Genomic DNA, 13,294 nt, shown 5'->3' on the forward strand with positions numbered 1-13,294 from the left:
TGGACAGAGAGACGGGCAGGGGGTGGACAGACAGACGGGGCAGGGGATGGACAGAGAGACGGGGCAGGGGGTGAACAGAGAGAGAGATGGGGGCAGAGGGGCAGAGAGTGAGTGAAGCAGACAGGCAGCTTCTACTCTGCTCAGAGAACAAGCAGCTTTTGGGCTTGACATGGTCCACAACCAGGACAGGAGAGGGTCTGAAGAAGGGCTGCTTGACCCAGGGGGTCAGTGGGAAGAATTTGGGGGGCCTGTGAACAGGGATGGGAGAAACGTGCCTCCTTGTCAGAACCTCCAGCTGGAGTTGGCATTTCTTCCATGGGAGCGTGGACGGTAGGCTTTGACAGTGACCATGTCCCCAGGAGGAAGCACAGGGGGCCTGTCCCATCTCACTGCTCCTGCCTGGATGCTTTGTTTGTTAAAGACCAAAGGGCCAGGGAAGGAGCCGTGGTGGCACAGTGGTTAAGCGCTCGGCTGCCAACCACACGCTCTGTGGAGGAAAGGCCGGGCGATCCTCCTACCGAGAAGATGGACTGGGCCCATGGGGCGGTTCTGCCCTGTCCCGTGGGGTCGCATGGGTCCAGATCCACTCAACAGCCCCCAGTGGCAAAGGCCCTGGGAGCCCCAGGACTGGCCTGGCTCTTGGGCCCTGGAAGTTTCTGCCCCACGATGATGGAAAGCATCTGAATTAGGTGTGGGCTGGAGGAGCGGTGTCCCCACGTTCGGCGTCCAGACCCCTTGTGAGGTCGTTCCCTGAGACCCTTCCGTTCCCTCTGGGGACTCCCCCTCTTCACCTGCTAGGCTTCGCTCAGCTGGGCCCTGACCCCGCGCCTGTCCCAGCCCAGGGAGGCCCTGCCTCCTCTGCTGGCTCCCTCGAGCTCCTGGCACCCAGGAGTGAGGGGGAGGCAAGTGTGGGGCTGACAGCTGATAGGCCGCCCCTCCCAGCTGCCTGGCCTTGGGCACGGCCGTGTCCTGTCTCCAGTTTCTGAGCAGTGGGGTGACCACAGGCCTGACCTCATGGGACAGGTGAGGACGGAGGGAGATGAGACGTGTGAGGTCCTTGGTCTTCATGCTTCTTTGTGTCTCCCGGACCTGAGCTCTGGAGAGCTCTGTGTGTCTCCTGTGAGTGCTAAGTCAAGCACCCCTCGACTAGGACCGCCAAATGCCTCAGTTACCCATGCCAGTGGTGGCAGTCAAGCCTCCCAGAGGTGATTTCAGGGTTGGGGTAGAAAGTTGTTTTCCTTTTACAGGACAGAGGTGGGGTGGGGCTGGGGTAGCAATGCCTTGAAATGCCATTAGACACCCGGGGACAGGAAGGCGTTGGATCTGTGTCAAAGGTGAGGGGAGAGTGCTATGTGGGTGAGTGGGCAGAGCTGGCTGGAGTGTGGTCTTGCCGCCATGACCCGCTCTGCACCCCTGGCCCGCTGTGTGCCCCTGGCCTGCTGTGCACCCCTGGCCCACTGTATGTAGCCTTCTTGGCGTTTCTCCTTGTGTGGTAGAAGCTGGAGGCATCTGGGTGTTTAAGTGTCTCCAGTAGGAAGATGGGCTGCCAGGCCTCGAGATAACCGCAGCCGGGTGCCCAGGTGTAACCATGGCCAGGGTTGCTGGGCATAAGTGGGGTGGGGGTCCCTGTGTATAACTGAGGCTGGGAGGCTGGGGTCCTGGTGTGTAATCGGATGTTTTGGTTACCTAGTGCCACTCTGACAGGAATACACCACAAATAGGTTGGCTTTAACAAACAGTAGTTTATTCTCTTACAGTTTGGAGGCTTTAAGGCTTTAACTCCTGGCCCACTGAGGCTTTTCTTCACTCACATAACTGCCAGCTGCCAAGGCTGACAAGCCCAAGGTTGACAAGTAAAAAAGGCACAGTCCTGATGTTACCAAACCACATGGCAGGCCATTGATTCACGACCATTGAAAGTCCCAAGATCAGCAGAGCATGGCAGGCTGCTGAACAACAACACGGCTACATGCAGGGTTCAAGCGTGCCATAAGCTAGAGACCATTCCCAAAGCTGCTTCTTATATACGGGAAGCAGACCACATCCCTAAGGAGCTATTCACCTGCTTGTGGTAGGTCCCACCATGGAGTTGATTGCCAATCTCATCATGGGGAATAACTACCACCAGCTGCCCAGCCACTCAACCAGGCCCAGCCAAGTTGACACACAACTTTAACACTGGGGCAGGAGTCTCTGGGTGAAACCAGGGTCTCCAGGCATAACAGGGGTGGGGGTTCCTGTGTATAATTGAGGCCGGGGTCTTTGGGTATAACTGGGGCAGGAGTCTCTGGGTGAAGCCAGGGTCTCCAGGCATAACAGGGGTGGGGGTTCCTGTGTATAACTGAGGCCGGGGTCTTTGGGTATAACTGGGGCAGGAGTCTCTGGGTGAAGCCAGGGTCTCTGGGCATTCCTGGGGTGGGGGTCGCTGTGCGTAACTGAGGCTGGGGTCCCTGGGTGTAATTGGGGGTAATGTCTCTGAGCAAGGCTGGGATCTCCAGGTATAACAGGTTCTGGGGTGTAACTGAGGCCAGGGGTGCTGGGTGCAATGAGGGCAGGGGTCCCTGGGTGTAACTGAGGCCGGGACCCCAGGGCTTCTGCTGTCCATAGTGAGCAGGGATGTCTTTGCTTCACCATCTCCCTGGTACATCTTTGCCGGCACCTGGAGAGTGGCAGTGAGGCTAGGGTTGAGGTCTGCTCTTGTTATTGGCCATGGAGTCCACACCGACTCACAGTGACTTTAGTGCACCGAACAAAATGCTGCCTGGTCCCGAGTCATCACACGGTTGCCCACATGTTCGAGTCTGTTGTCACAGCCACTGTGCTCGTCCGTCTCACCGAGGGTCTCCCCCACCCTCGCTGGCTCTCTGCAGCAGCAAACACGACGTCTTCCTCCAGTGACTGACCCCTCCTGACGACGTGTCCACAGCAGGCCAGGTGGACACAGTTCTGTTTTCATGGCTCAGTTTTGCAGTGAGTTGCCAGCACTTTCCTCCTGGTCTGACAGGCTGGAAGCTCTGCTGAAACCTGTTCACCGTGGGTGACCCTGCTGGCATTTGGAATGCTGGTGGCTTCCGGCATCACAGTAACACAGGGCACCACACACAGTGTGACACACAAAGTGACAGGGTGACAGCCTGCTAAGGGTCGTTAGAGGTGTCCAGAGGAGGTGCTTCTCGCCAGAGCGTCAGGGCCCAGTCTGGGTGACTGGGGGGTGCTTGGCTTGATGCTAAGGCTAAGCCACTGAGTTTGGGGACTTGAGTCTTCCTGGAAGAGGTTTCCGCCACCTGCTCACCATAGCTCCGGTGACCAGAAGCAGCACACACACGGAACATGACCCAGATCGTGTGGGGGGAGTGAAACATGACCCCCAGATTCTGGCGGGGGATGCAATCATGTTTGCCCTCCTCCCTTCTCTAGGGAAGCTCTGGGGTGCTCACTGAGGCTCTGTTTGTGACCACAGAATTGTGGAGGACACCAGGCAGCAGCGAAAGGAGCACCCCAGATCTGTCTGTATCCTGTCGATGCACTTCTGGAAACAGACATTGAGGCGGGATGAAATCGCAGAAGGACTTGCGCGTGTAAATAACCCGTTGGCAGCACTTTTCCAGACTCCTGTTTGGCCCAGCTCCTGCTGACCCCGTGCGTTACGGGGTGGAACTGCTCTGTAGGGTTTTCAGAAGCAGACCTCCAGGCCTTTCTGTGGTGCCACTGCGTGACTTCCAACTGCCAGCCTTTAGCCGAGTGTCAACCAGACCCTTGCTTCTGTGAGAGGATGTATCGGTCACTTATTTATGCTAAAAGCACGAAAGAATAACGTGTGCCTTCCACGGACTCCTACACAGGGAGTGCACCCAGAGACGCTTCCCACGCGCCCCCTGGGACCGGGCAGGGCTGAGCCCTGTCTGGGGTGCTGACTGCTCTCCACGAGAGGAGCTCTTGGAAGCAAATATGGGGAAATGTTAGCACCTGTCAAATCGGGACAGTGGAGGGTACATGGCAGTCTGCTCCTTTGGTTTGGGATATTTTGGGAAATATTTTACCGTTGCAAGTTTAATTCTTTTTTTTTGTAATGAAGGAGGAATGGTGAAGTCATTCCTTTCTTAAAGATCTGTTCATTTCAAGAGCCCTTATTTTGTGGTTTTGAAGAAATCCAGCTTAACAAACAGTGACTGGACTGTGCCTGCAGATGTCTGACCTGGGACACTTTGCCAAGAGACACATCCTGGAGCCCACAAGACCAGGTGTCCGAGGGCAGCTGGCCCAGGCCCCTCGCTGCCCAGGTGAGGACAGCAGGGTGGGGGACTCTGCCACCACGGCCCTCCAGCGTCTGAGAGAGAACGCCGGAAACAGGAAACCAAGTTGTCAGTGAAGTTGGGAACCAGGACAGAAAAGAAACATTGCTGAAATAGAGAGAAAACAGCTGCTATTTTAAGATCTCCTTGTTTTACTTTCCGGATCCTGGAAGCGGGAGGATGCAGGCTGTTGGATCTTTGCTTCTGGTTACCGGGCACTTTGCCCTCCGGTCCTCACACCCTCAAGTTCCTCTGAGGTGTCCCTTAACCTCAGCGTGTCCACATGTGCCCAGGAGTCTACCTGACACACAGCCTGCAGGAAGTAGGCTAAGTGTAGAACTCACAGGGGGCAGTTCCTGCCTCGGGGGTGCTGGTATCTCTGGCATTTGCTCGAACCCCATGTTGGCTTTGCAGCGCCTCTCAGCCAAGCGCTCATGGGCCAAGCGTCCAGAGGTAGCTGCTGCCTTTTAGAAGCGTGACACCAACACCGTTGGCACCAGGTTCTGTTTGCTGTCCTGGCAGATACAGGTTCCCGGGGGAGATGCACTTCCACGGTCCCGCGACTGCTTTCCCTTTGTCCCTTGCCTTCTGCCAGCTCAGGCCACGTGTGCTCCTCTCCACTCCCCGTCTGCATCCGTGACTGTGTCCGTCTCACAGACAAACGCAGAAGGTGAAATGACTTGTGTTTCTCTTTGGGAGCTCCGGTGGTGTAATAGTTAAGGCACTCAGCCGTTAACCGAAAGGTTGGCAGTTTGAACCCACCAGCTGCTCTATGGGGGAAAAATGAGGCAGTCGGCTTCCAGAAGATTTGTAGCCTTGGAGACCCTGTGGGGCAGTTTCACTCTGTCCTCCCGGGCGCTGTGCGTTGGAATCGACTCCAATACAGTGGGTGTGGTTTGGGCTTTGCTTCTGTGAAGATTGACAGCCTGGGAGACCCTGTGGGGCAGTTCCACTCTGTCCTCCAGGGGCGCTGTGGGTCGGAATCGACTCCACAGCAATGGGTGTGGTTTGGTTTGGTCCAGTGACTGGCACTGCCCCTTGGTCAGTCAGCTGCACCGGCATCCGTGGTGTCCTCATGTCAAGAGTCCGTGTGTTTGAAATTTTCATCTTTGTTCCAGGGGTGCCAAGCTCTCCTGAGTGCTCTTCTTTGTACTTCAGGGGTCTCAGGAAATGCTTTTGACTGAAAGAGGTTTCCCTGGGGAAAAATGCAGAAACAGACATTAAGAGCGATTAGCATGTTTTGCTGTTTATGTTGTTAGTTGCCATACATACAGCCTTAGACACAACAGCACAAAACCTTCACTCCCGTGGCGCCCCTCAGTCACTGGTGTGTTGGAGCTGGTCCCGTGGCATCCTCTCAGTCACTGGGGTGCTAGAGTTCACTGGTGCAGCTGTTGGGTCCGCCCGTCTCATGGAGGGGTTCCCTTGTTTTCACTGACTCCCCACGTTCTAGTAGAATATTTTCTGATATGGAGATATGTTCAGGATCTCCTGGTACTTTCTTCATATACTAATTCTGCATTTAATCGCCCGAGGAACTGCTAAGCTGTTTCCCACGGTGGCTGCACCGTTTTACCTTCCCACCAGCAGTGGCTGAGGGTTGCACTTTGTCCACATCCTTGTCAGCACCTGTTCTTGTCTGTCTTCTTCACGATAGCTATCCTGGCAAGTGAAGTGATGTCTCTTACGGTTCTTCTCAAGCTTTGACATAGGACTGGTCATATTGTATGTTTTTTCTCACGTGAGTGCTGGTGGCTTGTGTCCCTCAAGGAATTATTTTATTTCATCTAAGTTGATGTCTTGTTTAAGGGGTACTGAGTTTCTGTTTGGGGTGATGAAAACTTTTAGAAACAGATAGTGATGGTGGTTGCCCAGTATGTGAATCTGATGTCACGGAATTGTGCACTTAAAGTGGTTTATGGGTGCAGGCTTGTGTGTGTGGGTTTCCCTGTTTTCATTCTGACACCTGTAGGGTCTGTGGTGATGCCTCCTCTTCCCCCCTCCTAGTGTCTTTTTGCTCTGTTTTCTTTCTCACTGTGGGTGGAGGGTTATCAGTCCTACTGAGCATTTCAATGGAACTGTTTTTTCCATTTCCACCCCCACTAATTTCTGGTCTTATTTTTATTTCCTTCTGCTTTGGGTTTAATTTGATATTTTAAAAATTCCTTAAGGTGGTAAATTAGGTCATTGATTTAACATCTTTCTCTTTCTTAGAGTTATTGTGAAATGCATATAATAAAAAGCTGAAATTTCACCCATTTTAAGTGACATTAATTACACTCATCATGCTGTGCAAACATCACCACTCTCCATTTCCAAAGGTTTCTTTTTTCTTTTTGTCACCCAGACAGAAACTCTGTACACCGTAAGTAGGACTTCTGACTGCCATCCCATCTGCCAGTTTGTCCTACTGTGGTGGCATGCATGCTGCTGTCATGTTGGAAGCTATGCCACTGGTATTTCAGACACCAGCAGGGCCACTCATGGTGGACAGGTTTTAGCAGAGCTTCTGGATTAAGACAGACTAGGAAGATGTCCTTCTGAAAATCAGCCAGTGAGAACCCTGTCTGTCACCGCAGTGTGTCTGTCCAGTGTGGTGCTAGAAGATGAGGTGGGAGGGTGCTTGAAGGACAGTGTGGCCTGGACAGTGGCCATGGAGCAGACCAGTGGTCATGGACGTGGCGCAGGACTGGGCAGTGCTTTGCGTTGTTGTATGTGGGGCACTGTGAGACGGAGCTGGTTTCACAGCAGCCATACGGCAACAATGGGAAAACGTTGCCCAGCTTCTGTTACTGTTCAGTGGGATGCAGAAGGCATCTGCGGGGTGTCCCCACAGCTGAGAAGCCCATTCAGCACACCGTGTCTGCACAGGCGGGCTCGCCTCAGTTCCCCCCCTGGGCAATGGGATTATGGAGGATTTTTATTCTCTTTAATTTATGTGCATTTTCTTGTTTTCCGGCATGAACGGGAATTGCTTTAAAAAAGAGCATGAGTCAGGGTCGTGCTGCTGGACTTCTTAAATGTAGGGTTACAGAAGGAGGAATGTTTCAACTGCCCGTGTCCCTGACACCTCCCACATCTGCTGTGTTTTGTCTTTCAGTGACATTTTTGATGCCATGTTCCCTGTCACTCACATCGCTGGGGAGACTGTCATACAACAAGGTATGGCCGCTCTGTCCTTCTGTAAGTCAAAGCCGACTGGGTGGGCAGGGGGCCCGGGATTCACTTTAAAAAACTTACTACTATAAAGCCTTCATTGTCTGTCTCTGAGAAAATTCATTAATGGAATTAACAGCAGTCTGTTTAACGTGTTGACCCCAGTCTGTTTCAGTCACCTCCCTGTCATTATAAAGGACGGCACAGAGCAGTGTTGGGAAGGCTGGTTATGAGAGCGGCAGAGACCCCAGCTGACCCGGAGGTCCCCACGCACTGCATTGTGGGTACTTACTGCTTCTGTTGTTACAGGGGATGAAGGGGATAACTTCTATGTCATCGACCAAGGAGAAGTGGACGTGAGTACCTCCCCCTGCCTTTGGAGATCAGCACCTGTCCTACCCCAGTTGTACTGGCCTTTGTATAACTCCAGGTCACCCACCACCCCTCTTTAGAAAAAGCTTCTGTTTGGGTGATAGCTTCCAGTCTAGTAATCTAGAACCACAACAAACACACCTCTTAAAGACACGACAGAGGTAGCAGAGCTCTGTCTGAAGTCGCTGTTCTTGCAGATCATACCAAGAAATGTTCGTTTCTCTCCACCCAGACAGACCTCGCTCAGATTCAGGCACACATGTGTTTGCCTTGCTCTGTTTTTTTTATTTTTTATTTTTATTTTTTTTATTGTGATTTGGGTGAAGATTTACAGAGCAAATTCACTTTCCATACAACAGTTCACATATACTTTGTCTCATGTCATTGACCACAGTTTACCACAATACAACAGCTTGCCTCCCACTTCCTCCCCATAGTTACCTCTTCCCAGTGTCCATCCCTCCATACACTCCTGCCCCCTGAGCTGTCTCCCTGTGCATAAGCAGCCATTCCTTCTCCCATGATTGTTCTCTCCAAGGAGTGTATCTACTTGAGGTTAATGTTCAACTCATACGCCTGTCTTTTGTTTGGCTGGAAACCACAGGTATGGGTTCAATTCCAGACCTGAAGGGCAGCTCAGGGCCATAGTCTCAGTGGTTCCACCAGGCTCTATTGGACCAGCAAACCTGGTCTCCACCTTTTTTTTTCTCCAAATGATTTTTAATTTTGTTCCACATTGTTCTCCCTCTCTATCAAGGATCTCCTACACAGATCCCCTTCCAAGTGGATGACAGTGGTAGCCGGGCACCATTTAGTTCTTCTGGTCTCATAGTTGTATAGGCTGCAGATTGGATGGTGTACCAGTTGCTAGGACTAATTGTTTCCATGAAGCCTTGCTCTGTTTTATTTATCATTGCCCTGACATCAGCAGCTTCTGAATGTTGTTGTTAGATGCCATCCAGTTGACCCCAACTCACAGTGACCCCAAGTACAACAGAAGCAAACGCTGCCCGGTCCTGTCCTGTCTTCACGGTCCTTGCTCTGCGTGAGCCCACTGTTGCAGCCATGGTGTCAGGCCATTTCACGGAGGTCCTCTTTCTTGCTGACCCCCTACTTTACCAAGCATGAAGTCCTTCTCCAGGGACTGGTCCCTCCTGATGACGTGTCCACTGGACGTGAGACCGAGTCTCGTCATCCTCAATTCTAAGGAGCCTTCTGGCTGCACTTGTTCCAGGATAGATCTGTTCGTTCTCCTGGCAGTCCATGGTGTAGTCAACCCTCTTCACCAACACCACAATTCCAAGGCATCAATTCCTTCTTTGGTCTTCCTTATTCATTGTCCAGCTTTCACGTGCATAGGAAGCGAGTAAAAACACCTGGCTTGGGTCAGGCGCACCTTGGTCTTCAAAGTGACATTTTTAACACTTTAAAGAGTCTTTTGCAGCAGATTTACTCAGTCCATTCTGTTCTTTAATGTCCTGACTGCTGCTTCTGGGGGCGTTGATGGTGAATCCCACTGAAATGACATTCTGACCACTTCAGTCTTTTCTCTGTTTACTGCAATGCTGCTCTGAGCTGGGAGAATTTCTGCATGTGTACACTACCTTACTCAACCACACTGGATGTTAACTTGTAAAATATTTCATTTATTATGTTGTTAGGAATCTGCACAGCAGAACAGACACTGGTCCCACAGTTTCTACGTGAAACCCCGAGTCAGGGCCAGGGATGGCGGGCTTCGAGTTGCGTGGCCATCCTCGTCCTCCTTCTCTGAGCTGTTCCTCCCCCGTCAACATCAGCTTGCTGCCCCAAGTGTCCCATCTCACCTTTCAAGTTCCTGTGTCAGTCTGATCCCTCAGAGAGAGAGCTGAACAGAGCCCTGCGCTCAAGGCACAGGGCTCTTCACCAGCCAGGATATGAACCTTTTCTCAAACGGGCAGTAGGAGCAGACGCTCATGAAGCCAAACCCTCGTTTCATCGCCAAACCCACAGGGCTCTCTGTGCTCAGCTCCCCGCTCTGTCCTCGCAGCACCCCTTGGGGTGTTACCCTCGTGCCTCGTGGGGTAGCAGTTTCTTTCCTTCTTCCTCATCCACCCCCGTCCTGATATCTTGATCTGTTTGGTTACCTGCCCTCATCTCAGGAACCACAGGGCCCAGGATTTATCGTACTTTCTAGATCACACCAGCCCCTGGGTGGTGCAGTAGTTACAGCGCTCGGCTGTTAACCAAAAGGTTGCAGGTCTGAGTCCTGCCAGAGGCACCTTGGAAGGAAGGCCTGGCAATCCACCTCCGTGGAAAACTGAGCCATTGGAAACCTGGTGGAGCACAGCCCTACCCTGACACACGCAGGGTCGCCATGAGTCAGGGTCAGTTTGATAGCAAAGAACAGCTAGATCACACGGTTTTAGCCACCTGTCCTCATCCCCTCCTCAGGGACTCTGCCTGAGGCCACATGGCCTGCTGGGAACCTGGGTGAGGTCCCTAACCCCTACCCCCTCCACTCGATGGGCCACTACTCACCCTTCTAGTCCCCCAAGTGTATCTGGCCCTGCCCGCCTCCCTGGCCACCTGGCCTGGCCCTCAACTTCCCCACTCTGTGGCTCAGACCTTCTCTGGGCTCCCGGGCTTGGCACTTGATCAGCCTGGCAACTGGACTTGCACTAGAACACAGCTCTGAAAGCACCAGCCTCTTGCTTCAGACACTCTGCAGCTTTCTCTTCAAGTCAGACAAGTCCGTTGACCTATTTTAGGAACGTGATTATCTCTGTTTCTAGAACCCGCTGGGTACTAAGCTGCCCCAGGGCCTTTGCCCATGCTGTCGCCGCTGCCTGGAACACCTTCATCCCTCACATCCCCTCTCCTTGGCGTCTTCGCCCTGCCAGCTCCTTCTTATCCTCTGGACTCAGCTTAAACATCACTCCTTGGTTTGGGAGTCACCTTGTCAGACCCGGGGCTCAGCCATTGCACCTCATTTCATCCCCTTTTTCCTTAAAGCTCCCTCAGATTCTCGCTGCAGAATTTAGCTGTTAGTGGTTACACAATGGTGGTTCCACCCTCTGTTGAAGGCTGGCTTCCACAGCAGGCTGGACACTCCGAGGGACAGACTGAGCCTGTCCCACGCATTGCTGGTCTGCAGCCTGGTACCTGGGGAGGCCTTGTAGGTGTGTCCTGGGGCTTCTGTGACCAAGTGCCCCAAACCAGTTGCTGTGGAGTGGACTTGTCAGGGGCTGATTTTTCTGTGGAAATAGATTGCCAGGCCTTTATTTGGAGGCACCTCTGGGTGGGTTCATACTTCCAGCCTTTAAGTCAGCAGCTGAGGGCAGGAACCAGCGGCATCACCCAGGCCTGCAGGTGGCTTCTAAGGGCAGAGCTTACTGCCTCACCGTTCAGGAGGCCAGAAGTCCAGAATCAAGGTGCTGGCGGCGCCTTGCGCCCTCCGAAGGCTCTAGGCAGGAAGGGTCCTTCCTCGTCTTCCTCAGCTTCTGTAGCCCCAGAGCAGCTTCACCCGCTGTCCTCCCACCGACTGTCTGTCTGTCTCTTCTCCCATTTTATAAGGGAAGATGGTGGATCCTGCGGATGGGAGGAGGCCCTGCCCTACTCCAGTGTGACCTCTTGTTAACAGCTGATGTCTGCAAAGACCCTGTTTCCACCAGGGTCTCGTTTACAGGAACCAAGGTTACAACTTCAGTGTGCCATTGATGGGGGCCCAGTTCACCCCACAACTGGCCCTCAGCACCACGTCCTCAACTGACCTCCTGCACCCCCCCACAGGCCTCTACACACTAGCCCACAGGTCGGATCGTCTGTGGCCACCAAGCTCCCTTCTTCACCCCAGATCCTGCCCCCCACCTGCCCTGCGGGGGGCTTCCCCCCCTTGGCTGGCAGCTGTGGGGCAGCACCCCTCCGGCTGCCCAGACCAGGCTATTTCAGGCTTGGCCTCGGTCCTGTGTCTCTGTATACGCCTCCTGGCTATTTTGGGGCGGGCACTTATTTATTTCCCTGGCAGCTAGCCCGTGTCAACTCCCCACTGCTGCCGTGTTTCTGGGAACCAGAGCTGGTGGCACAGGAAGTCACTGACTCACAGCCGCGTCACCGGTGAGGACCACACGGAGTCCGCTCAGACCAGGGAGGGCTCCTCCTCATGGCCATGGCGCTGTCATCCTGGCCCTGGGTCAGGCCGATGGGGATAGCCTGGTGTCTGGGGCTTCCCGTCTCCACCAAACAAGGAGACTGAGGCAGGAGTCAGCAGCTCCCCAGGATGCCAAGAGTCGTAGAGGGTATCTATGGGAGGGAGGATCTGAAGGCAGGACTGGTGGCTTCCAACCTCAGGCTCAGACTGCCAGGCCAGCCTCATGTGCTGCTGGCTTTGATTTGGATCTGAAAACATACAAAAAACGAGACCAAACCCATTGCTGTGGAGTCCGCCCTGACTCACAGTGACCCCGCGTGTCAGAGAGAACTGTGCCCACAGGGTATCGGTGGCCAATGTTCAGACGTTGCCAGGCCTTTCTTCCAAGGCAGCTCTGGGCAGACTCAAACCACCAACCTTTTGGGTAGCAGCTGAGCGTGTTAACCATTTGTGCCACCAGGGGCTCCTCCTGTTCTTTTAAGCCACCCGTGTGTGGTATTTCTGTGACAGCTACACTCGGAAGCAAAATCTCACCATGGTGAAGCCACTTGTCTTCCTGAACCTCCACCCTCCCAATGGGGAAGGGTTGTGCTGTGGGGAGGTGATCATCCTCAGGAAATACCGGCTTGTGCTGGATCCCTGCACCTCCCACCCTTCTCCTCAGCCCTGCTCAGCCTTGCAAAGTCCTACTCATCCTTCAGCACCCAGCCCAGCAGGCTCCTTCCCATCCAGGCAGGTGTCTTCCAGCTGGCCTCTCCTGCTGCTGCTCTTGATAATCCTGGATGGTGGGCTGCTGCCCTGCACCCTTGCCGGGAATGTCTCCCCTCCTCTGTGTCCACATTGGTCCTCGATTCAGTGCACAGACATTTTTGCAGGGACGATTGTCACCACAGGGAAGCCCACATTTCTCAGTTCTCCTAGACGGACAGGCCTGGGAAACCTTTCACCCTGAGTCTTCTTTTCTCTCGGAGCCGGCAGAGCCTAACAGTAGAGTTCCACAGGACTGTCCTCTTCAACATGTCATCTGAGGACAAGAGACCAAATGCAACTCGCTGCCATGGAGTCGACTCCAACTCACAGTGCCTCAGAGGACAGAGCGGAACTGCCCCATGGGGTCTCCAAGGCTGTCAGTCTTCAGGGAAGTGAAGCCCAAACCACACCCACTGCCGTGGAGTCCATTCCGACCCACAGCGCCCCTAGAGGACAGAGTGGAACTGCCCACAGCATCTCCAAGGCTGTCAATCTTCACGGAAGCAAAGCCCAAACCACACCCACTGCCCTGGAGTCCATTCCGACCCACAGCGCCCCTAGAGGACAGAGTGGAACCGCCCACAGGGTCCCCAAG

General features: G+C 53.8%; 1 protein-coding gene across 1 annotated transcript in view; it reads left to right on the forward strand.

The window, feature by feature from the left end:
* The window catches only part of PRKAR1B (protein kinase cAMP-dependent type I regulatory subunit beta), a 149,137-nt gene that overhangs the window by 87,055 nt on the left and 48,788 nt on the right, over nt 1-13,294 (forward strand). The window contains exons 4-5 of the mRNA XM_007941327.2: nt 7,393-7,454; nt 7,758-7,804. Coding sequence (XP_007939518.1) covers nt 7,393-7,454; nt 7,758-7,804 — 109 coding nt within the window. The remainder of the gene's footprint in view (nt 1-7,392; nt 7,455-7,757; nt 7,805-13,294) is intronic.

Source organism: Orycteropus afer, unplaced genomic scaffold, assembly GCF_000298275.1.
Source record: "Orycteropus afer afer isolate SDZICR_OR568_19922 unplaced genomic scaffold, OryAfe1.0 scaffold00006, whole genome shotgun sequence".
In the NCBI taxonomy this organism is placed as follows: domain Eukaryota; kingdom Metazoa; phylum Chordata; class Mammalia; order Tubulidentata; family Orycteropodidae; genus Orycteropus; species Orycteropus afer.